This window comes from Macaca thibetana, chromosome 15 (assembly GCF_024542745.1).
Source record: "Macaca thibetana thibetana isolate TM-01 chromosome 15, ASM2454274v1, whole genome shotgun sequence".
In the NCBI taxonomy this organism is placed as follows: Eukaryota; Metazoa; Chordata; class Mammalia; order Primates; family Cercopithecidae; genus Macaca; species Macaca thibetana.
Genome location: NC_065592.1, coordinates 12,248,210 through 12,270,436, shown reverse-complemented (window position 1 = coordinate 12,270,436; position 22,227 = coordinate 12,248,210). Strand labels below are relative to the sequence as shown.

Below are 22,227 nucleotides of genomic sequence, written 5' to 3'. Positions count from 1 at the left end.
AAGATAACAAATGACTACATGGCTGGATGTGGTTAGGATAAGCACACTGTGTTGGAGAGCCTCCTTTGCAGGTTGGGTTGTGGAGGGGAGGCCTGGGTTTCTTGAATGAGCTCCTTCTCCCCAGGCTGCTCTGTCTCTCACCGAGGCCCACCCTGGCCAGCATTTCCCCAACTACCCACCCCTCAACCCCGGCTCTCCTTGGCCTTCTACTTGCTGGGCTGCCCTTGGGAATCATGGCTTCCCTGTGCTGTCTGCACTAGTTGCAGTGGGTTTGCCAGAGTCAGGTCTGTCTCCAGCTGCCTGGGAGGCAAAGCCACTGCAGAGTGTGCCTGACATTACCTCCCTTGTTGGGGACATCCTGTGGGCATGCATTTGGTTTACTTGACACGCGTCTGGCGAGATGTGGAGCTTGTCCAGGCAGAAATGTGAGAGCCCTGTGGGCCTGGAGCCCAGGAGTTGCACATAGTAGCTTTGTAGCTCCTACTTCCCTTAGGACTGGAGGGCCATCTTGTTGGACCTGTGGCAGGAGTCAACACGAGTTTGTTCTTTCTTTCTTTACACACACCACACACACACACACACACACACACACACACAAAAACAGATTCTAATCAGCAGAGCAGAATATTCAAAAGAATATCCCCTGATCTTTTAGAAGAGAGAAATAAATGAGTTCATAATGTGCTAAATAAGCCTGTGGTATTGATGAAAATGCAGATTCTAGGACCTCATACTCAGACTTCATTCAATCAGAATCTCTGGGGAACGGGACCTGGAATCTGCATGCTTAACAGACACCTTGGGTTATACTTCTGCTTACCAAAATTAGAGGCCTACAGTTCTTGACGCTTTCTTAAAAAGTGTTAAATACACATAACATAAAATTGACCATCCTGCTCATTTTTAAGTGCACAGATTGGTGGCATTACCCACATTCACAGCGTGGTGCAGCTACGCTGCAGAACTTTTCATCTGGCAAAACTGAAACTCTGTGCTCATAAAACAACCTTCCATTCCCCCTTTCCTCACCCCTGGCAACCACCATTCTGCTTTGTGTTTCTGCGAGTTTGACTACCCTAGGTATTCATAGAAGTGGATCATACGGTATTTGTCTTTTTGTGACTGGCTTATTTAGTTTAGCATACTGTCCCCAAGGTTCATCATGTTGTAGCACATTTCAGAATTTCCTTCCTTTTCAAGGCTGAATAATACTCCATTGAATATGTGTACCATATTTTGTTTATTCATCCATAGATGCATGCTTGAGTTGCTTCTATCTTTGGGCCATTGTGAATAATGTTGCTCTGAACATGGGTCTACAATTCTCTTTGAGACCTGATTTAAATGCTTTTGTGTAGATACCCAGAAGTGGAATTGCTGAATCATATGGTAATTCTATTTATAATTTTCTGAGGAACCACCACACTGTTTTCATAAAATAGTGGCTGTAAGGCTGGGCGCGGTAGCTCAAGCCTGTAATCCCAGCACTTTGGGAGGCCGAGACGGGCGGATCACGAGGTCAGGAGATTGAGACCATCCTGGCTAACACAGTGAAACCCCGTCTCTACTAAAAAAAAAATACAAAAAAATAGCCGGCCGAGGTGGCGGGTGCCTGTAGTCCCAGCTACTCGGGAGGCTGAGGCAGGAGAATGGCGTAAACCCGGGAGGCGGAGCTTGCAGTGAGCTGAGATCCGGCCACTGCACTCCAGCCTGGGCAAGAGAGCAAGACTCCGTCTCAAAAAAAAAAAAAAAAAAAGAAAAAAACATAAAATAGTGGCTGTACCATTTTACATTCCCACCAGCAGAGTGCCAAAGTTTCCAATCTCTTCACATGCTTGTGAACAGTTATTTTGTTGGTATGTTTGTTTTTGGTTGTAGCCATCGTAATGAGTCTAAGGTGAAATGTGGTTTGGATTTGCATTTCCCTAGTGGCAAGTGATATTGAACATCTTTTTGGGTGGTGGTTGGCTATTTATATATTGTCTTTGGAAAGACTTGTTATTCAAGTCCTTTGCCCATTTTTAAATTAAGGAATTTGTTTTTGTTGTTGAGTTGTAGGAGTTCTTTATAGATTCACATATTAACTCCTCATCAGATATATGATTTGCAAATATTTCCTCCCATTCCATAGGTTGCCTTTTCACTCTGTTGACTGCCTTTTGCTGCAAATTCTTGATGCTTTCTACACATTATAACTGTGTAGAAACAATATTATTTGCTATTCCGGTTTTGTAGGGATGGAAACTCAGGCCCAGTTTACTTTAACTTGCCTAAGGTTATGCAGTAAGTCTCAGAGCTGGGATTCAAACTTGGGTCCCTTGGACTCCAAAGGGGTGCACCCCTTCCATTCCTCTGCTCTGCCTGCCATTCCCCGCTTGGAGCTAATAGCATAAGGAGGCCCCATGGAGGTGTGAAGGAAGGGGCGTTGGTTGGAGAAATGTTCAGTTGCAGGCGGGGAAGCATGAACGGAAGGCCTGGAAATCTCTTCCGTTAGACCACTGGGGTGCCCCTTCCTGTAGCTCAACATCATTGCTTAGATCTTAGAAACAACAGAGAAGTGCAGACAGGTTTTTTAGTTCAGTTTGATTGTGTTTTGTTTATTTGTTTTCTTAAGCATTTTATAAGCTTGTTTCAGAGCCCATCTGCTCCTCGCGGTTCCCCGAGCAGTCCCTGTGTGTTCACACCACGGTGCCTTTGTTGAGGCTGTGTCTTCTGCCTGCAAGACTTTCACCACTCCACACACCCCCATCTTTCAGGGAGGTCAGTTCTTTGCTCACCTCTCCCTGCCTGACCAGGCAAAAGGAAGAGTCCCCTCTTTTGCAGTCCCTTTCTCTTGGGGTATTTCCCACAGCCCGTGAGCTCCATGTCTTATTCATTGCTCTATCACCCAGCACTGTGGAGCTTCTCCTTGGCTGCGCGCTCTCCAGTCTCAGTCCCAGCCTGAACCAATTAAATGAGAACCCGAGGATAGGGAATGGGAAAGCTGTGCTTCTACAAGCTCTCCAGGGCATTCTTCCTGCAGCCAGTCTAGACGCCCATTGGCCCCTGACAGGCCCACATCCAGCCTGGCTGCACTGAGTTAGATCTAAATCTGGAATCCCCTGGAAGTGCCGCAGTCCCTTCCCCCCTCCTCTGCAAGTGGCTAACCTCTGGGGTCATGGTGTGTGTCCTGCATGGAGGTATCAGTGACCCCAGACCCCGGGCTTTCATTGGAAGGGGTCTGACAGTTCTGCTATTCCCCCGCCCCTTTATGTGCCCCTGCCCCTTTATGTACCCTCCTTAATCCAGTGAAACCTAGCAATTTTGAGAGGATAGGAATTTTGTTTGTTTATCCTTCCCCATTCATTCATAATCCATTTATTGAGCACCCACTGTGAGGCGGGCATTGTGGTGGACATAACACACCTTTGAGTAACTTATGGTCTGCTAGGGAAAGCGTGTTCTAGCCTTCTGAGAGGCAAGGCTGTGTGTATGTGTACGTGTGCATGAGTGCATGTATGCACATACGTGTGCTAAGACTACATGCTTGGATGATGTCAGGATTCTGAGTGGTGGCACCTCTCTGGCTGGGCAATTGGAGAAGGTTTGAGGGGAATGGAAGGTGCGACCCTGTTTGGTTTTTTTTGAGACAGACTCTCACTCTGTCACCCAGGCTGGAGTGCAGTGGCTCGATCTTGGCTCACTGCAACCTCTGCCTCCCAGGTTCAAGCAATTTTTCTGCCTCAGCCTCCCAAGTAGCTGGGACTACAGGTACGTGCCACCATGCCTGGCTAAGTTTTGTATTTTTAGTAAAGACAGGATTTCACCATACTGGCCAGGCTGGTCTCGAACTCCTGACCTTGTGATCCATCTACCTCAGACTCCCAAGGTGCTGGGAATACAGGCGTGAGCCACTGCATCTGGCCGTGACCCTGGTTTTATTTATTTATTTATTTATTTTGAGATGGGGTCTGGCTCTGTTACCCAGGCTGGAGTGCAGTGGCACCATCTCAGCTCACTGCAACCTCCTCCTCCTGGGTTCAAGTGATGCTTGTGCCTCACCCTCTCTAGTAGCTGGGATTACAGGCACTCACAACCACACCCAGCTAATTTTTGTATTTTTAGTAGAGACGGGGTTTCACCATGTTGGCCAGGCTCAAACTCCTGACCTCGTGATCTGCCCACCTTGGCCTCTCAAAGTGCTGGGATTACAGGTGTGAGCCACCATGCCCATGCATGACCCTGGTTTTAAATGGTGGGGTGGGTGTCTGCAGGGGAGGAACCTGGTGCTCTTGGCTGAACTGTCAAGAGGAAGGAGGGGGAGACTGGAGGGCTGATTCTGAGGCTTTTCCCCATGGAAGATTACCTTTAGATTCATTTCATCCATTCATTCATTCTTTTCTCCATGGAAGATTACCTTTAGGTTCACTTCATCCATCCATTCATTCATTCGTTCATTCATCAAATACCCGATGAGTACCTGCTCTCTTGTACTTAAATTTTGGACTGTAGACCAGCTGTTTTAGTGTCAGCTGGGAGCTTGTTAGAAATGCATGTTCTTAGACCAGCTCAGGCCTACTGAATCAGTATCTCAGGGGGTGGGGTTCAGGAATGTCTGCTTTTCACAACCTCTCCTAGTGATTTTTGCACATGCTAAAGTTGGATAACTCCCACTCCAGAATGTGGACTTTCCATCTCATTATTGTAGCCTCAGTGCTTAGCCAAAGTGGCTCCGTACTCATTTGTGGACTCACTGTTCACACGCCAGGCCCCCGTAGGGACCGGGAATGTGGGAGGATGCTTCAGGGGGAAGATGGCAAGGTCAGCCAAATTTGAAGTATTCCTGAGCCATGTGGGCAAAGACACCAGACAGACACCTCTGAGTCTAAGGAGAAAAGCCTGGCTTGGAGGTATTTTGGAAGTTATTAGCATATGGGTAGAATGACTAGATGACTAAATATATGAAAAAATAATTCTCAAGACCCATGTGAAAGTCCGAGAGGGGTGTGGTGGCCTGGCTGGCCTGAAGACAGGTATTCTGATGATTCTGGCCGGGGCCCCTATTTGCCTGGCACTGAGATGATATTAGTGTTTTTACTCTGTGAGCACTGTGCCCCTCAGGGCAAGCTGTGACTCCTATCACCAAACACTCAGGAACCATTGCTTTTGGGACCCTGGGGATGGTTTCATTTGTAGGCATCTGCCTTCTGTTAGGGTCCTTTTTTTTCCTTCTCTACAGGGGACAATATGACACTATCCAGCAAGACCTGATGGGAGTGGACACAGACTACCCTCATTTGCAGTAATCATGGGCAAGCAGGTGGTACCCACAGTGTACCAGAGAATGCCCTACCCTCGAGTAATGTTCCCTGGTTTGCACAGAGTCAGGCCTGTAAGGGGCAGGGCTTTGGCCAGGACAGTGCTATAGAACTTGATCCTCGATTTATTTTTGGAAAGTGAATCCTGGAACCTACCATTGCTCCTTAAGGGTTGGAGGAATCTGAACCCTAGTCCTGCCTCATGTGGTTTATGCAAAATCTATGTTTGGTAATCAAATGGTTAATAGAAATCTAAGCATAGGGCAGACTGAATAGACATGTGCATACAGTGGATTCTTCTGTTGCAGGGAAGAGGAAGTGCTCACAATTGTTAGTTCCCTAGCTGGAAAATTATTTGCGATCTAGGAGAGCTTAGAAAAATATTTACCTTAGTTGCCCAACAACTTAGCAGTCCTTCTAGCAGCCAGTGACTTGTTGCCACCTGACTATGTCCACCAGCATTTGTCAGAGTGATTTGACTCTGACTGGTCACCAGGTAATCTGTCTAAAGTTCAGAAGGCGTCAGGATGCCACCCTGAAGCTCCACAGTGACAGCCTCTCAAGTCTGTGCACTGTCCCCCACAGGTGACCTCAAAGCCAGCTGCCCATTTAACTGGGCACGGCATGGACACTGGCCCCAGCTCTCAGCCTTCTGAAGAGGTAGGTCTCTGCACCTTTCTGTAAGGAGGTGGTTGGGTTTGTGTGTGGTGTGCATTGGTGAGGCCTGGCCACAGGTTCCCTCCTTGGGGATAGGCAGTCCCTTGCCTGTCCTTCTGACCCTTGCTTGCAATTTGCCAGCAGAAAGGTGTCAGTAATCCTGGGGCACCAGAGGTGGGCATGGATTCTTACAGACCATTGCTGCCGCTGGGAAACAGGCAAAGACCCTCTCTATGAAGGCCAGAGCAGCAGCTTTTACTGGGGGACAACCCATTTCCAGCAGCCACCTGCTCTTGTGGCGTTTCCCACGGCGAATGAAATGTTTATTCTTTTCCCTTCCTCAGCCCTGGAAGCTGGTAGATGTGAGCAGGCAGTTTTTGTCTTTGGTGCCCTTGACTTTGGATTTCAAGCAAGCTGATCGCAAGTTTGCCCTTCTGTAGGGATGTAATTAAGCCACGGTTTTTGTCATTTCAATTACAGTAGCCCAATTTAGCCTGCCCCCCTTTAATACTTTGAAATTACTCTCCTCAAAAGTTGTATGCCAGTCATGCTTTCAGCCTTGACCAGCAGTGCTCGCTGGCGCCGCTTCTGAGCCGGCGTCACCACGGCAGGAGGCCGAGATGGCGGGAGGCTGGAACGCGGGCCCACTGCCCACAGCACCTCCTTTGAAGGCAGCGCCCCCTGCCCCCTGCAGTTGTTGCTCCCTGAAAGCACTTTAAACTCCTCGGCCCACACCCCGCCGCTGGAAGGGCCTCAGTGGAGAGAGGTCTGAGCTTTGTTAGTTGCGTTTTGATTTCAGTACAGGAGTTGATAAAACGAGATAAACCCCAGGCTCAGGAGGGCCGTGGAAATTAAACAGAGATGATATCAAAGTTCCCCTGAGTTTTCAACTGTGATACAGTAGCTCAGTTTTCTCCCAGACTGGGGCCGGGAGGCACGCCTTTGATTCCGAAACAATGTTCAGCATCAGTTAAGCCCAGCACTGCTGACTTTCAGGGATTAAGCACACTGTTGTAGTAATTCTTTGATCAGCTACAAGGGAGCAGTGTGCCGTCTGTATGAAGGGTCTTTATAGTTAAAGTTCATTTCTCCGTGAACCTGGGATGACAGTCTTGTGCTAGGTGCTGCAGTGCCGGGAGCTGGGGCCTCCCCAAGCGCTATCTGCAGCACTGCAGGCGGAAGCTGGAAGCAAGCTTGCTCCTGGCTTTGTTGTGTGGTTTGTATGGTGCTCTTTGAATATGGCATGGTGGAAAAAATCCTCTTGGCTTAGAAAACACTTCACCTTAACCCTCCCCAGCTTTCCCATTCCGTACACATGTAGGCACATGTGCATACGTGTATGTGTATGTGCACACACACACACACGCTACTCTCCTGCCTTGCAGAGGAAGCCTCTCAGGAGCAGACAACGCCTGAACCGAGGCTCTGCAGTCCCCAGCCTTGGAAATGACCTCGCAGAGGCTGTATGCCCGCTCAGGGGAGAGGTCAGAATGGAACCTTCTGGGACCTGATTACCTGCGAGGTGAAAGTAAGAGGACCTGCTCAAGGTCCAGTTTGAGTCCCTGGCATCCCAGCACCTTTATTCCTTACCCAGCATGTATTGAGAATAGACTTAGATTGGCCCAATCCTACAGTTCTGCAAAATCTCAACATTTGTCTTGTCATCCAAAACACTGGGTCAACTTTGGAGGTTCCCTATAGAGACCTTCCTTGCAGCCACAGCTGGGATGGCACAAGATTCGCCATCTTGCTTCCCCCTCCTCCCGATTGGCCCTGCAACTTCCAGTTGGATATGGAGCCCCTGTGAGCTGTCGATCCTGCTCACACCGTGCCATAGATCAACCTATTCCCTACTGTGCGGTGCTCGGATCTCCCTCATTAGGCCTAAATTTACCTCCATCCTACACAAACATGGCCTTAGCTCATTTTTATTGTTGTAAATTATTTATGAGGGGAATGTTGAATCTTGAAACTGAGGTGTCAGGAAAATTAATCCCATGCTACTTTTATCCTTCTGTACTTTTTCCCCCCTTGCTTGACTTATTGAGCTGTGGCTAGAGAAAGAAAAGCTTTGGCATTTTAAAATATAATTAGTGTTGAAACTGCTTTCTCAATTGGATGCCTTTCTGCCTAGTACAATGGAAAACAGACCAGACCCAGGGAGGAAGACCAGTCGTCCCACTCCTGGGAGGTGACCCAGCCACCTACCAGGTTTGATGTGAGCTTCAACTGGGAAGGAGCCTGAGAAAGCTTCTTGAGAGCTGCAAAGCACTGTCCAAATGCTACAGACCTGTCAGTGTGTTTTGTGGGCAGTTTGGACTTTGAGATACAGATGGATGCTGGATGAGGAGCTGTTGATACAACCTGGGGTTGTTGCAACCAGGCCTCAGGATTTGATGTGAGAGGGCCCGCATGAATGGCCTCTTCGAGTCCTCAGCCGCGGGGCCATCCTTCCTGGCTTGAGGCTCCGCGCGGCCTGGGAAACGTGGAGCACTAGTTAATAAATGGCCTTTTGTTAGGAAGGTCAATTGAAGTGCCGGTAGAGACGCCGTTAAGAGTAATTTGCAGTCAGAAAATATGTAATTCAGGGCAAGCGGCTTTGAGTGATGGCCCCTGCCATGGATATCTTGGGCGTTTCTTATTAAAAGCTGCCTTGGTTGGTGATGGCGCTTGTTCCATGAGTCGGCCGCAGCGCGCGCGGCCCGGAGCCATTTGTCCATATTTCACAAAGGCCGCCTTCGTCTGTCCGGGGCACAGCAGCTGGGGGGAAGGAGAGAGAACGGCGGGCGTTGGAGATGCTCTGCGAGCAGCTCTGCGGGGCCCTTTGGCAGGCCAGGCCCAGCTCCTTTGTCTGCCTCAGCCGGGGGCCGTCTGCAGCCATCTTTGAACCTTCTCCTGGGCCGCCGCAGGGCATTGTGGGAGCAGCATGGCTTCTTCCAGGGCCTGGTGACCCTCCCTCCTGCTGTTGAGAGCGGGCTCCAGGCAGAGGGCCATTGTCATCATTGTACCGGGAGGTACGATGTGACCAGGGGGTGTGGCAATGAATCCACCAGCAAATAAGATATTGCTTATTCATGCTTAACCCCACTTCCCTCTCTCTTCTCCTTTTTCTTTGTCCCTTTCTTTTCTCTCTCTCTATGATAGTAGAGTCCATATTATCTTAAAAAAAAAAAAAAAGAAAACTTACCTCACATGTTCTTTATTAAATTCACAGCGTGATATTTTAGCACTGGCAGAATTCGTACATTCTGTTAATGAGTTGTTAATTGCAAAGCATTCTTGGTAACCAACAGCAGGTACCAATATTTTGCAAACTGCAGCAATGTTATTTTCATGTTACCAATACTACGGGATTTTTCAAGTGCTGAGCCCTTTTGATCAGTGCCTGCTCTGGATCTGCAGGTGCAGATATTTAATTCTAAACCTTTACTGGGGACATGCATGTGTATTCACTCAATAAATATTTACTTAATGCCTACTGTGTGCAGGAAGCACTAAGCCCTGTGTTTTATGCAGATAAACCTGCCTGGTAAATGAAACTTGAAAGTAGAAAATGATGCAGTGATGCAGTGTGATACCCCCTGCCCTGGCCGTTTAGAAGCTTATTTTCAGAAGAATTAGGTAAAGCATAACTTTGTTAAGCTTTTGTTGTAAACAGAAGAGGAGACTGCAGCTGTGCCAGGCACTTCCTAGCCTTGATCGAGGACTCAGCTCCATTGCACTGACAAGTCTGTTTCCGGAGCTTTTTGTGGGTTCCACTGACTTCATGGGAGACTTGCATACGGCATTTTGATTGTTCCTATTTAGGAGGCTGCAGTCATTTTTAATGGCCTCTGCCTTTTCTAATTCTAGGCTAGAAGCAAGAATATTCTTCCTGCCTGCTTAGTGAGGTAGGGTGTTTGGTTTGTGTTAGAAGCAGTAACCAGCCTTGAGAGATCTGGCAGACCTACAGCCAGTGGAGTTTAATTGCTGCAGAAGGAGGTGGAATTTGACTTGCTCTTTTTCACTGCTTGTCCTTTTAAAAGTACTTAGGTTCATTTACATATGGTGGTGTCTCTCTTATTTGCTTTCTGGTGCACTGCCACTCCAGCTGCCCAGACCCAGTGCTCTCTATATTCTACCTGTCTCCTCTGGTCACATCAAGAGGCAGTCAGCAGCAGAATAATAATTCCATTTTCCCTCCCTTTCTCTCAAAGTGCCCAGCAAGAATTATGATCATTGTTACTATTTGGCTTTGAGTAAGTGCCCACATGACCCGAGGGTAAAACACAACAAAGGGATCTGCCAGTCCCCTAGGGAGTGACGCCTATCACATTTCTGACCAGTTACCTGGACTTGTATGTCCCACACCCCACCAGCCTTATGTGCTTTTTTGAGCGCCTACTGTGTACCAGGGACCTCTCCAGACCTTTCATTTACATCTATTCTCTTTGACTCTCTTGGTGCTCACAGGAGCTCTGCAAGGGTCAGTATCATGACCTCGTTTTATAGCTGAGAAAATGAAGGGTCCATGAGGTTAAATTGCTTACTCAAAGTCACCAGCTAGTCAGTCATGGAGCCGGGAGTCCAACACCATTCCTTCACCCAAGCCCAGAACACTTATTTCTATGTTTACAACATTCTTTGCTTCTTTGCAAAGCTCTGCCTGCTGAAGGCCTAACCTTGGCTGTGGGTTTGGAAGTCTAGGCCTCCGTAGGAGAGATTGCAAGGGAGAGAGAGGAAAGGTGTTGTTAGGCTTAGCCATGTCTGACGTGTCTTCAGAGCAGCTGCTGGTATCTGTTCAGAAATCAAGCAGCTGATGGCGGAGTTAAGAATGACGTGCTCTTGGGTTTGAGTCAAACTTACCTCCTGAGAGTAGAGACAAGCTCTCATGTTAGCTCAGTGTTCAAAGCTAACTGGAGAAGAGTGGGGACCAGAGGTGATTTGAATTCTTGACCTAGAGAAAGGGTCACATAGGGTCAGGACTCATTCAACTAGTTCAGGTATGTGAACCTCAGGGTATTTGCCCCAAGATTCTGGTTCTGTCTGTTTGAGACTTTATATTATTCACATAAATGCTATGTTTGAATTTTATGCTTTCTTTTTCCTTTGCTGAACCAGGACCAGTCCACCATGCCTGAAGTCAAAGACCTCTCAGAAGCCTTGCCAGAAACGTCAATGGATCCCATCACAGGAGTCGGGGTGGTGGCTTCTCGGAACCGAGCCCCGACAGGCTATGACGTAGTAAGTCAAGATACTAGTTTGTACATTTTGCTCACTGATTCTACAAGTATTTATCTCCTGTGTCCAAGACCCTCTGACCCTTGCGTGTTAAGATGTGCTTCTTCCCTCTAGGAACTTAATCAAGGGAGGGTCTGGAGAGCATCCTGGTTTGGGAGTTAGAAGACCTGAGCCCATCTGGGCCATTTCCTGGCCTTGACCACCTCTATGATGGTCATTTTCACCTTCTGTAAAATTAAGGAGTTAGATTCATTGATTTTCAACTTCTGGTTGTGACATTTCATGAAAAGGATCCAGAGTCTATGAATGACTCCTCGTGGTTGTCATGTGTTGTCATGCATGTGTAAATATTGTAAAGGCATTGTCCTACATCTGTGTAGCTCTTTACAGTTTAAAATGTTTCCTACCTGTGAACTCATTTAACTCTCATGGGCTTTTGGAAGGCTGGGAGGGCAAGTAGCTGTATCGCCTCTTTGCTGATTAGGAGAACCCAAGCTCTGAGAAGTGAAGTAACAGAGTCCCAGTCTTTGGATATGGTGAATCATCAGGACCAGACTCCCTCCAAGTCCAGCGCTGTGGCTGACCACACCACCACAATTTAGTGGAGAACTTTCCTTGCTTTTCAGCAGACATCTGTGCAGGTAGTAGTCCTGATGATTGGTAGTAGTCCTGATGATTGGAACTGGTTATTTTGTTGTTTCCATAGGTAAATTCTGCTTCAGTTGTAAAATTCTGATTACATAGTACAGAGGAACATTACGGGAGTTTAATTAACATGGATATTATCATGTGTTCTGAGATTCTAAGGTGGTCTTAGGTTTACTTTCCTCACTTTGTGACGTTTTGTGCTTATTCACTGAAAATGTGCACCAAGAATACATAAGAGTGAAAGAACACAAATCTCATTAGCCAACACTGAAAACCTCCCACAGCAATTAGAATAGTGTCTGATGTCCTGCAGTGAGGAGGATGCAATGCCTGGTCCAGCAGAAGATGCCCCAAGGCAGCGTTTCCCAACTTCGGCACTGTTGACGTTTCGGGCAAGACAATCAGATAATTCTTTGTGCTATCCTGTGCTTCATAGGATGTTAAGCAGCATTCCTGGCCTCTCCTTAGTGAATACCAGTAGCACCTGTCCCTCCTCCCCTAGTGGTGACAACCCAGAATGTCTCCAGACATAGCCAGATGTCTCCAGGAGCAGGGGGTGGCTGGGCAGAATCAGCCCCCTTTGAGAACTGCAGTGGTCAAGGCAGATCTGTACTGGGTCAGCCAGTGCTGGGTCCTGGGTAAGGAAGGAGGAGCCTGTCCAAATGCTACACATCCCTTTTCCAACTGTTTGAAAGCTCATAAACATTTTAAAAGTGAAAAAGTGAAGGAATCTTTTTCTGACAAACATTTGAGTCTTTCCTGCTGCTTGACTTCAAAGCACGATTTGAATGTATAACTTTCCATAAAATAGAATCATTAGGCATGGCTTTGTGCCACGAAACTCTGGGGGAAGCTAATAAAAATGTTCCTGATTTGAGAAGCCAAAGTATCTTTTGATGAATTAGGGATGAAGCAGCAAGTCATGAATCAAGGCAGGGACTGGGAGTTCCCGCTGTGGGAGAGGACGGGCTCAGGGGTCACTCTCCTAGGAGGGCTTGTAGGGAGCTTGAGCCCAGGGCAGGGGTCTCCCCATCTTCCCATGCCCTCTTTTGTTGATCTGTATCTTTAGCATTCCGTTTGTACCTTTAGGGTCATCCTGCTTGCTTGGCTAGTGGGTGGCAGATGGCCTTTGATAGTTTGGTTTTCTGGAAGTCTTGGTAAGTCTGACAGGAGCAGAATCTATCCCTATCATTTTCTCCTAACATCGAGCTCAGGGCAGAAGAGCGCAGTGTCAAATGAGTAAAATTAATAAGCACATTTCATGATTGTGCTGTGCCGTGCATTTTAGTGGGAGGTGAGCAGGGCAAGGGGCTTGAGCTCATCCGCCCGGTAATTACCCAGCTCTGCACGGCCGAGGTAGAGACTGCTCCGGCTCCCTCTGAAAGCCCTAACAGGGAGAGAGGTGGGAGTCCCCTCTTGGTGCTGGCCTCTGGACTGTGTGCAGACAAGCGTCTCGTTCCCCAGAGGTCTGGCCCCAAGTTCAAGGAAGGCGGGGAGGGCATGGTGAGAAGAGAGACTTCTCATTCCTTTTATCTGGAGTTTCATATTAAGTCAACATCCAAACCAAAGTGCACGGCGCTCTGTGGTGGCTAGGCTGCAGAAATGCTCAGACAGAACTCCAGCAGATGAGGAAGCCCTGCTGCGGATTGGGCCGAGACCTCTCTCTGTCTGGTGTAGCTGCTGTAGGATTAATTTCTCCCTGCACACAGAGCCCGTTGAGTACTGCCACCACGCAGCCCTGCGAGTTAGGCACCAGATGGACTGGTGACCCTGAGTAGCACAACTGCTTTAAAATGAGCTTAGGTCCCATTGCTGCTCGAGGTAAAAGGTGCCAAATGTTCATTTATAAAAATTTAATTCAATAACTTCCCTTCTCTCTGGGTCAGGGGAGCCTTCTTAGGCTAGGGGGCTGGGGATTATATGCTAAACTTCTCAATTTATTGTTCCGATGTCTGCAGTCCTCTCTGAAAGAGCCTCCCTTTTCTGTTCTGCACCCACACTATCTGGGAGTGACTGGTGCTTCTCTCCCCTTGCAGTCAGAGTTGGGGTGAGGCTCGTGCGTCTTCGTGATGCCACGTGCCCGGAGTAGTGACTATATGTCATAGATGACTAGTGTTTGCCAAAGATAGTGCATGCGGTTTTATCCTGTGTGGATGGTCAGTTTTCACAGAATTGTAATGCTATAAGAAGCACTTCCTGCTACAATTCCTGTGTGCGGAATGTAACCTTTGATTTACAAGCCACTCTGGGATGTTGCAGTGTCTGTGGGGCATCAAGCTGGACATTACTGAGAATCATTGTTGGGTGTGTTTCCAGCGATATACATTTTACCTTTCACCCACATTCCTTTGCCTTTCTAAGTAAATGCTTATGACCAGGCGTGGTGGCTCATGCCTGTAATCCCTGCACTTTGGGAGGCCAAGGTGGGCAGATCACTTGAGGTCAGGAGTTGAAGACCAGCCTGGCGAACATGGTGAAACCCCATCTCTACTAAAAATACAAAAAAATTAGCTGGGCGTGGTGGTACGTGCCTGTAATCCCAGCTACTCATGAGACTGAGGCAGGACAGTCGATTGAACCCAGAAGGCGGAGGTTGCAGTGAGCCAAGATTGCGCCACTGTGCTCCGGCCTGGGCAATAGAGTGAGACTCTGTCTCTGAATAAATAAATAAATGAATAAATAAATGCCTACAACTCAGACTGAAACGGCAACACTATATTTATGAGATGACTCTTTTTCCATAAAAAACATGTCTTCCTTTCCTTGAAAATATACTTTTCTTGGTTAAAAAAAAAAAAAAAAAAGTTAGCAACACAGAGAAAGTGAGACGAATCAAACACTCCAGAACATTTTAATTTTACATTGTTTATCTGTCCACCCCATTTTTTGAGTACCTACTATGTGCCAGCTAGGAGCTGGGGAAACAGCGATGAGCAAAACACACACAGCTCTGCCTTCATGAAGCACACAGTCTGGAGAGGAAGACAGGCAATGATGGTTGCAAATAAATAAAAGATGAAACTGGGGGTAAGTGCTTTGAAGGAAAATCCTTATAGATGATTTATCTTTCAGATCTAGCTTTCCAGATAATTCTGACAGCATGAACCCCTTGCATCCTACTTCTAAAAATCACGGATCATTCCTTTCTTTCCATACCTGGAAGCCTGCTAGGTGTTGGAGCCTTTCCCAGGAGACCACCTCGAAGGTGCTCACCGTTCTTCAGCGCCAGCTTTCTTACCTGCCACCACATGGCTCCTTTTTTGTTGTTGGTGACATCTGCGAGGTTGTCCCATGGCTGGGTTCAGCTCCCTGCCCACCTGGCTGCTGCTGCTCTGGCCTTTCTGGCCTGTGCAGGGGTTGGACGCCGCTCTCCCTGCGTCTCCCCCTCCTCTGTGACCCTCCATGGTGTCTTAGTCCATTTGTGCTGCTATAACACAATCCCTAAGACTGAGTAGTTTATAAAGAGCAGGATTTATTTCTTACAGGTCTGGAGGCTGGGAAATCTAAGGTGAAGGGCCTGCATCTGGCAAGGGCCTCAATGCTGCATCATCCCATGGTGGAAGGCGGAGGGATAAGAAAGGGAGAGTGAGCAGGAGGGGACCACACACATCCTTTAATCAGGAACCCACTCCAGGGATAAGGCTGTTAATCTACTCATGAGGACAGAACCCTCAGGACCTAATCACTTCTTACGGGTCCCGTCTCTCAACACTGTTACATGGGGGATAAAGTCTCTAGCACGTGAACACTGGGGGCACATTGAAAGCGTCGCACGTGGCTTCCCATAGAACAGCTGAGACCAAACTTACTTTTAATGAGAACTTTCTGGGACTTTGGGGGATAATGGGAGTGAGATATTAAAACTCAGAGGATCTTGACAGCTGTGGTGGGGGTCCAGGTCCATGCTCAGACCTCTTCCTAGCCAGCCCTCTGTCTTACTGTTGGCTGACTTCATCTTGCCTACCTCAGAAAAGCGTTGTGAGCTGCCAGGCTAAACTGCGTCCTGGTCTCAGAGAGACTAGGAGATATTTTATTCTTTTTCCTCACGCCAATTTAAGACCTCCTCCATTCTCTTCTTGAGAAATCCCACCCAACACACGGGAGTCTTTCTGGCAAAGTAACCCTGAAGTGACAGATCAACCTCAGGCTCTGTGACTCTTTCGGAAAGTCCAGGTAAGGGATTCCCAAGCTTTAGTGGGCCTCAGTCCCCAGGAGGGCCCCGTATCAGAGTTCCTGCCTGAAGGTGCTTTCCACCCTCGGGCATATCTAGAAGAGCAAAGGCCTGATGATAATAAGCATAGGTTTCAGTGGCAGGCAAGGAGCCACTCCCCAGGAGGTCTCTCTGATAACCACATATAGGATAAAAATCCAAATTCTTTGATTTGGCTTTCATGATTTCAGTGTATCTTACAGTTTCACTTCCTTCTACTCATCCTTTCTCCAGCCCCATTGAACGGCTCACTTTCTCACATCCAGAATAAGCAGGAACTTTGTGCCATTGTACCTTTAAACCCTCTTTTTTTCATATTTCTGAAATGCCTATACCCAGCGCCCCAACTTTTAAGTAAAATTTTTCTCATCCTTAAAACCCAGGTTACATAGCCCCTTAGTGAAACTTTTTCTGACCGTTACTCATTCATTTATTTGCTCATTGGTTTCACAAATGTTTATTGGCCACTTAGCTATTGTCCAAGGCACTGGAAATCCAGTATCCTGAGAAGGCCAGGCTCCATCAAGTGAGAGGTGAGAGATGAGGATGGGCAGGGGGGTGAGACCAGATCATAGCCGCTAAGGAGTTTGCTATTATTCTGAGGGTGGTGGGAGTGATTGGGAGATTTTAAGAAAAAAGAGGCTCTTAGCCAGATTTGTGTTTTCCCAAGTTCACTTGGTTGGTACGGAAAACAGTTCGGGGGAGGATAAGCAGTGAGGCAGGTGGGCGTGTGTGGAGGCTGTGAATTTGTGCAGAGTGAGAGCTAGAGCCTGTGCCAGGCTATTGACAGTGGACATGTGAAGCAGTACATGGATCCTGGGGCTGTGGGAACTTGGGACATGGGAACCCAAATACGTATATTCTTTGATGGCAAGAATGGGTTGAATGTTGGGAGTCGGGGGAGTGGGGAGGAAAGGGAAGGATGAGAGTGCCACAGCGTGTCTTGTTGGCCAGGGGTAGATGCTGGTGTTCTCTGCTGGGACAGGAACGGAGACAGCCAGGTCGGGTGGAGGCAGGAGGGAGACTCTTGGGTCAGTTTTGAACACCTTGAGTTTGAGCTGCTTATATGACTCTAGCGGAGCCCTAGGACCGAAGGTCTGGAGAGGGGTCTGGGCACCATCTTCATATAGCAAGGACCGTGGGCATAACTGGGCTTGTCTGGGGAGGGTTGTGGGACTAGAAGAGAGGTTGTGCCATTTCAGACTCCACTGCCGTGGAGGGTCACTGGTTAAGGATGGGCAGAGGAGGAGGCACTCAAAAGGGGACTAAGCCTGAGCATCCAGAGAGGTAGGTGGAAAATTAAAGAAAACTAAGGGGAAAAGTGTATTTCTGTAAGAAGGTGTGGTGAGTAATGTTCAAAGTTGCCAAAGTGAAAGGAGCCTAAAGGGTGTCCATTGGGTTTAATGCAAGGAGATGGTTGTGAACTTGGTGGCAAGCTCAGAAGCAAGGATAGAGTGAACCTGCAAGGTAAGTAGGAGGTGGTAACAAGAGGTTGAGAGTGTAGATGACGTTTGAAGAGGAGAGGCCAGGGCGTAGTGGGAGCTAGAGGATGCCATGACCCCAGGAGCCTTTTCTCCCTTTGTTAAAGGTAGGAAAGTGTTCAGTGTGTCTAGTTGCTGATGAGAAGGAACCAACAGAAAGGAAAGGGTGTAGATATAGGAGAGAGGGACTGGCTGATGAAGCAGGGCCCATGAGGGGGCAGAGGAGTTGGGATCCAGAGCCCAGTCAGAGAGGGGCACCGGGTCATGTTTCTTTAGCCTTTGCCCCGTCCTGCCCCTGCGCGCTGGGAAGCCAGCCTTGGGCTCGGCCTGTGAGGGCAGCACATGGGCCAGCTGCCCTGAAAGTCTCCACTTCCCCTTTTTTGCTGCTCCCCCCTCCCCCTGTGTCTCTTTCTCTCAACACTATTTCTGAAACTAATTAGACAAAGAACCTTTTTTAAAAAACAACTGGACCTTTATAATTTATATATGCCCAAAATGTAATAGGAATTTTCTGAATAATTGGAGTTTCAAATGCTCGAACCCAAATATGAGGGACTATGGGGATCCTAGGAGAAGTCAGCTTCTCTCTGGGCCAGTGGGCTGGGTATAGGGAACATAGGGAGGGATAAGTTTAAAATCCCAAACCTCCAAACGAGGTCCTATTCTTTTACTTACTAAAGTAAGAGAAGGAAAAAGAATCTCAATGGTGATACGAGTTCAAACAAGCTTGCATTTTTATATAGTGCTCAAGGAATTTTAAAAAATCATGTTATGAAAAGCATGTGAAGATGGCAACTATATCTTGTTAAAAACATATGGCAGATATCAAGTGAAAATGTGGGACATTGGCATATCCCGTCTGAGCACAGCTGTCACATGGATTTTCAGAAAGCCGAAGCTGTGGTGGGGGGCTTTTCGGGGGGCAGGAAAATTGCCCTCTTTCCCCATGGGCTGGAGGACAGCGGCAGCCCAAAGCCTCAGGCAGTTGCCCCTCCTGGAACTCTGCCTCCATGAAGCGAATGAGGAAACAAGGGCGGCGGCAGCTTGTTCCGGCTGTCCTGGCTTCCTGAACACAGAGCTTTGCTATCGGGGGGCTACTAACTGCAGAAATAACCACAGACTTTGAGTCCTGCCACACAGATTGGTTTATTTTCAGAACCAGAGCTTGTTTTGATAAAAGGCACCAGGTGCTCCTCCTTTTTGTTTTGTTAGAAAATACATTAAGCTGAGATTTACTGAAAATGCGGAAAGTGGTTTTGTAACTAGCCCTGGGCCTTTGTTCCCTGTGGCCTGGATTAGCAAACCTCTTTTAAGGTCCTTCCCTCCACATTCCCCTTTGTCCTGCCACACCCTGGCCCCAAGGGAGCAGAGCTGCGGTCTGAGAGGATGCACGTGGCACACTTAGCACAGTGCTGGCATCCAGGAGGTGTGCAGGAGGCAAACATCAGCTGTCGTTAGGTGATCCCATTAGAAATAGTGGCCTAAAGCACCTGGTTGCAGAGGAGCTGGTCTTTTCTTCTTCTAGGCTTCCCTTCCCTGCCAACCGTGAATTTTTTGTTTTGACCCAAAGTTCCCACTAATGACTTGTTCCGTAGTTGGTTCATTTGGAAAGTGGTAGGGAACAGGCAGTGTTCTGGTACTTCCTTCTGTTCGCTAAAACTTCCTAATTCCCTATTTAAAAAGCCTTCTAACAATGAAACGCCAATTAATTGGATTGATGAAAAAAGATGAGGCGCTTGCTTTAATTTTTCTTTCATTTTTTTTTTTTTTCAGTTAAACTTTTTATTTTGAGAGAATGGTAGACTCACATGCGGGTGTAAGAAGTACCACAGAGAGATCCTGTTTACCCCGAGTGGTAACATCTTGCAGACTAGTACAATGCCACAACCACGATACTAACATTAATACAGTCAAGATACAGAACACTTGTTTTAAAATGTACCCAGGTTTTTGTTTTTATTCAGATATGATGTGGCCAATAAATTAGGAGAGGATTGCCACTGGAAAGATTATTACTCACAGTTCCCAAGAGGAGTAGACAGGCCACACCCTGCAGGGCCACCTGGGAAAGTGCAGGTGGGGAAGTGCAGGTGGGGAAGTGCAGGGTGGGTCAGGAAGCACAGGGAGCCAGGGAGAAATGAGCCAGGAAGGGCAGTGTCAAGCAGGGTGAGAACACTTAGAACTGATTAAGTTTGAATAATTTTGGCAGGTTCTGGGGTACATGGGTGAGTCCCTCTATGTCAGGTACCTGGCCCTGGGGAATCGTGTCCTGGACTGCAAGAGCCCATGAAAGCAGGCAGATGGAGATAAGAACTCAGCACTGGTTGCTCTACATATCCAAGGTGTGCACACGAGCAAGTCATTCACCTGGGAGGGGCAGTCCCTCCCTGCTTCTGTAAGGCCTCAGGATATCAAAGCATCATAAAATATAGAAAAAACCTGCCATAATACAATTTCTATCACCATAAGGATCTTCCATGTTGTCCTTTTATAGCTACACTCACTTCCCTTCTACTACCACCTTCTTCTTCATCCTTGATAGCCACTAATCTGTTCTCCATTTCTATAATTCTGACATTTCAAGAATCTTATATAAATGGAATTATATAGTATGTCACCTTTTGGAATTGGCTTAAAAAAAAACTCAGCATAATTCTCCTGAGATGCATGCAGAGAGTCTATTGTGTGGGTTAATAGTTTATTTCTTTTTACTGATAAATAGTATTCCATGGTATGGATATCCCACAATTTGTTTGATCATTTACCCATTGAAGGACATCTTGGTGGTTTTCATTCTGGAGCTATTATGAATAAAGTTGCTGTACTCACATGAAGGTTTTTGTGTGGCTGTGTTTTTATTCCTCTGGGATAAATATCCAGGAATGCCTTTGCTAGGTCATGTGGTAGTTGCACATTTAGTTTTTAAAGAAAATGTTAAACTACTTTTTGGGATAGCTGTAATGAATATATGAGGATCCAGTTTCTCTCCATCTTTTCCAGCATTTGTTATTGTCAATATTTTTTTGTTTTAGTCATTCTGACAGGTGTGTAGTGATAATTCATTTGGTTTCACATTGAATTTCCCTAGTGGTTAATGAATGATGTTGAACATCTTTTCATGTGCTTATTTGCCATCTGTATGTCTTTGATGAAAATTTCTTCATGCCTTTTACTCATCTTCTAATGGGATTGTTTGGTTTTTTGCTGTTGAGTTTTAAGAGTTCTTTGTGTATTCTAGCTATGAGTCCTTTGTTGGATATGTGGTTTCCAAATATTTTCTCCTAGTCTTTACTTGCCTTTTCATCTTAGCAGGGCCTTTCACAGAGCAAATGTTTTTAATTTTGATCAAGTCCAATTTATTGCTTTTTCTGTCTGTGAATCATGTTTTGGTGTCAAGTCTGAGAACTCTCTGCCTAGCTCTAGATCCTGAAGATATCTCCTGTTTTCTCCTACAACTTTTATAGTTTTACATTAACACTTAAGTCTGTGATACATTTTTTTCCTTAATTTTTGTATAAGACGTGAACTGAGTTCAAAGTTCCTTCTCCCCTCTTTGAAAGAGTAATTGCTCTAGCATTATTTGTTGAAAAGGCAATCTTTTCTTTTGAATTGCTTTTGAACCTTTCTCAAAAATCAACTGAGCTTATTGTGTGGTTTTCTACTTTCATTCTATGTGTCCATCCCTCTGCCAATACCACCCAATAGTGATTACTGCAGCTGTATGGTAAGTCTTGAAATTGGATACTGTATTAGTCCATTTTCTTTTGCTTATAACAGAATATGTGAAACTGGATAATTTATAAATAAATGAAATTTATGTCTTACAGTTCTGGAGGCTGGGAAGTCCAAGTTCAAGAGGCACATCTGGTGAGGGCCTTCTTGCTTGGTGAAGATTCAGCAGAGTCCCAAGACAGTGCAGGTCATCTCATGGCGAGGAGGCTGAGGGTACTAACATGCTAGCTCAGATCCCATCCTCTTTTTATAAAGCCACCAGTTCCACTCCCATGATAACCAATCAATCTATTAATCTGATGAATGAGCCCTCATGATCCAGTCACCTCTTAAAGGCCCCCCTTTTCAATACTGCTACAATGGGGATTAAGTATCAGCAGGATTTTTTGAGGGTACATTCAAACCATAGCAGGTAGAATGATTCCTTCTACTTTGTTCTCCTTTTCCAAAATGATTTTAGCTATTCCAGTTATTTGTCCATATAAATCTTAAAATAATATTGCCTATATCTAGAAAAAACTTATTGGGGTTTTAATGGGAATTAATGTTAAATCTGCATATCAATTTGAGGAGAATTCACATCCCCACTATGTTGAGTATTCCAATTCATGAACATAGTATGTCTCTTCATTTATTAGTTCTTTCATTTCTTTCACCAGCATTTTGTAGTTTTCAGCAAACAAGCTCTATAATGTTTTGGTAGATTTAAGCCTAAATACTTATTTTTAGATTTTGAGCAATTATAAATGGAATGGTACTTTTAATTTTGATGTTCACATGTTCATTGCTGTTACATAGAAATTCAGTTAATTTTTATAGGTTTATCTTACATCCTGTGACCTTGCTGCACTCATTATTAGTTCTAGGTTTTTGGTTTTGTTTTTTTTAAGATTCCTTGTGATTTTCCACCTGGGCAACAATCTCATCCTTTTTTCTTTCACATCTGTATGCCTTTTATTTTTTTTTTCTTGCCTTATTGCAA

At 46.4% G+C, this 22,227-nt stretch overlaps 1 protein-coding gene across 2 annotated transcripts in view; it reads left to right on the top strand.

The window, feature by feature from the left end:
• Positions 1–22,227, top strand: part of MVB12B (multivesicular body subunit 12B) — a 179,760-nt gene that overhangs the window by 2,909 nt on the left and 154,624 nt on the right. The window contains exons 1-2 of one of the 2 annotated variants that reach the window (XM_050760567.1): positions 4,300–5,957; positions 11,055–11,177. In XM_050760567.1, the coding sequence (XP_050616524.1) occupies positions 5,922–5,957; positions 11,055–11,177 (159 nt within the window). In that variant the 5' untranslated portion in view covers positions 4,300–5,921. Of the gene's footprint in view, positions 1–4,299; positions 5,958–11,054; positions 11,178–22,227 lie in introns of those variants that run through there. The other variant, XM_050760566.1, reaches the window with a different exon arrangement.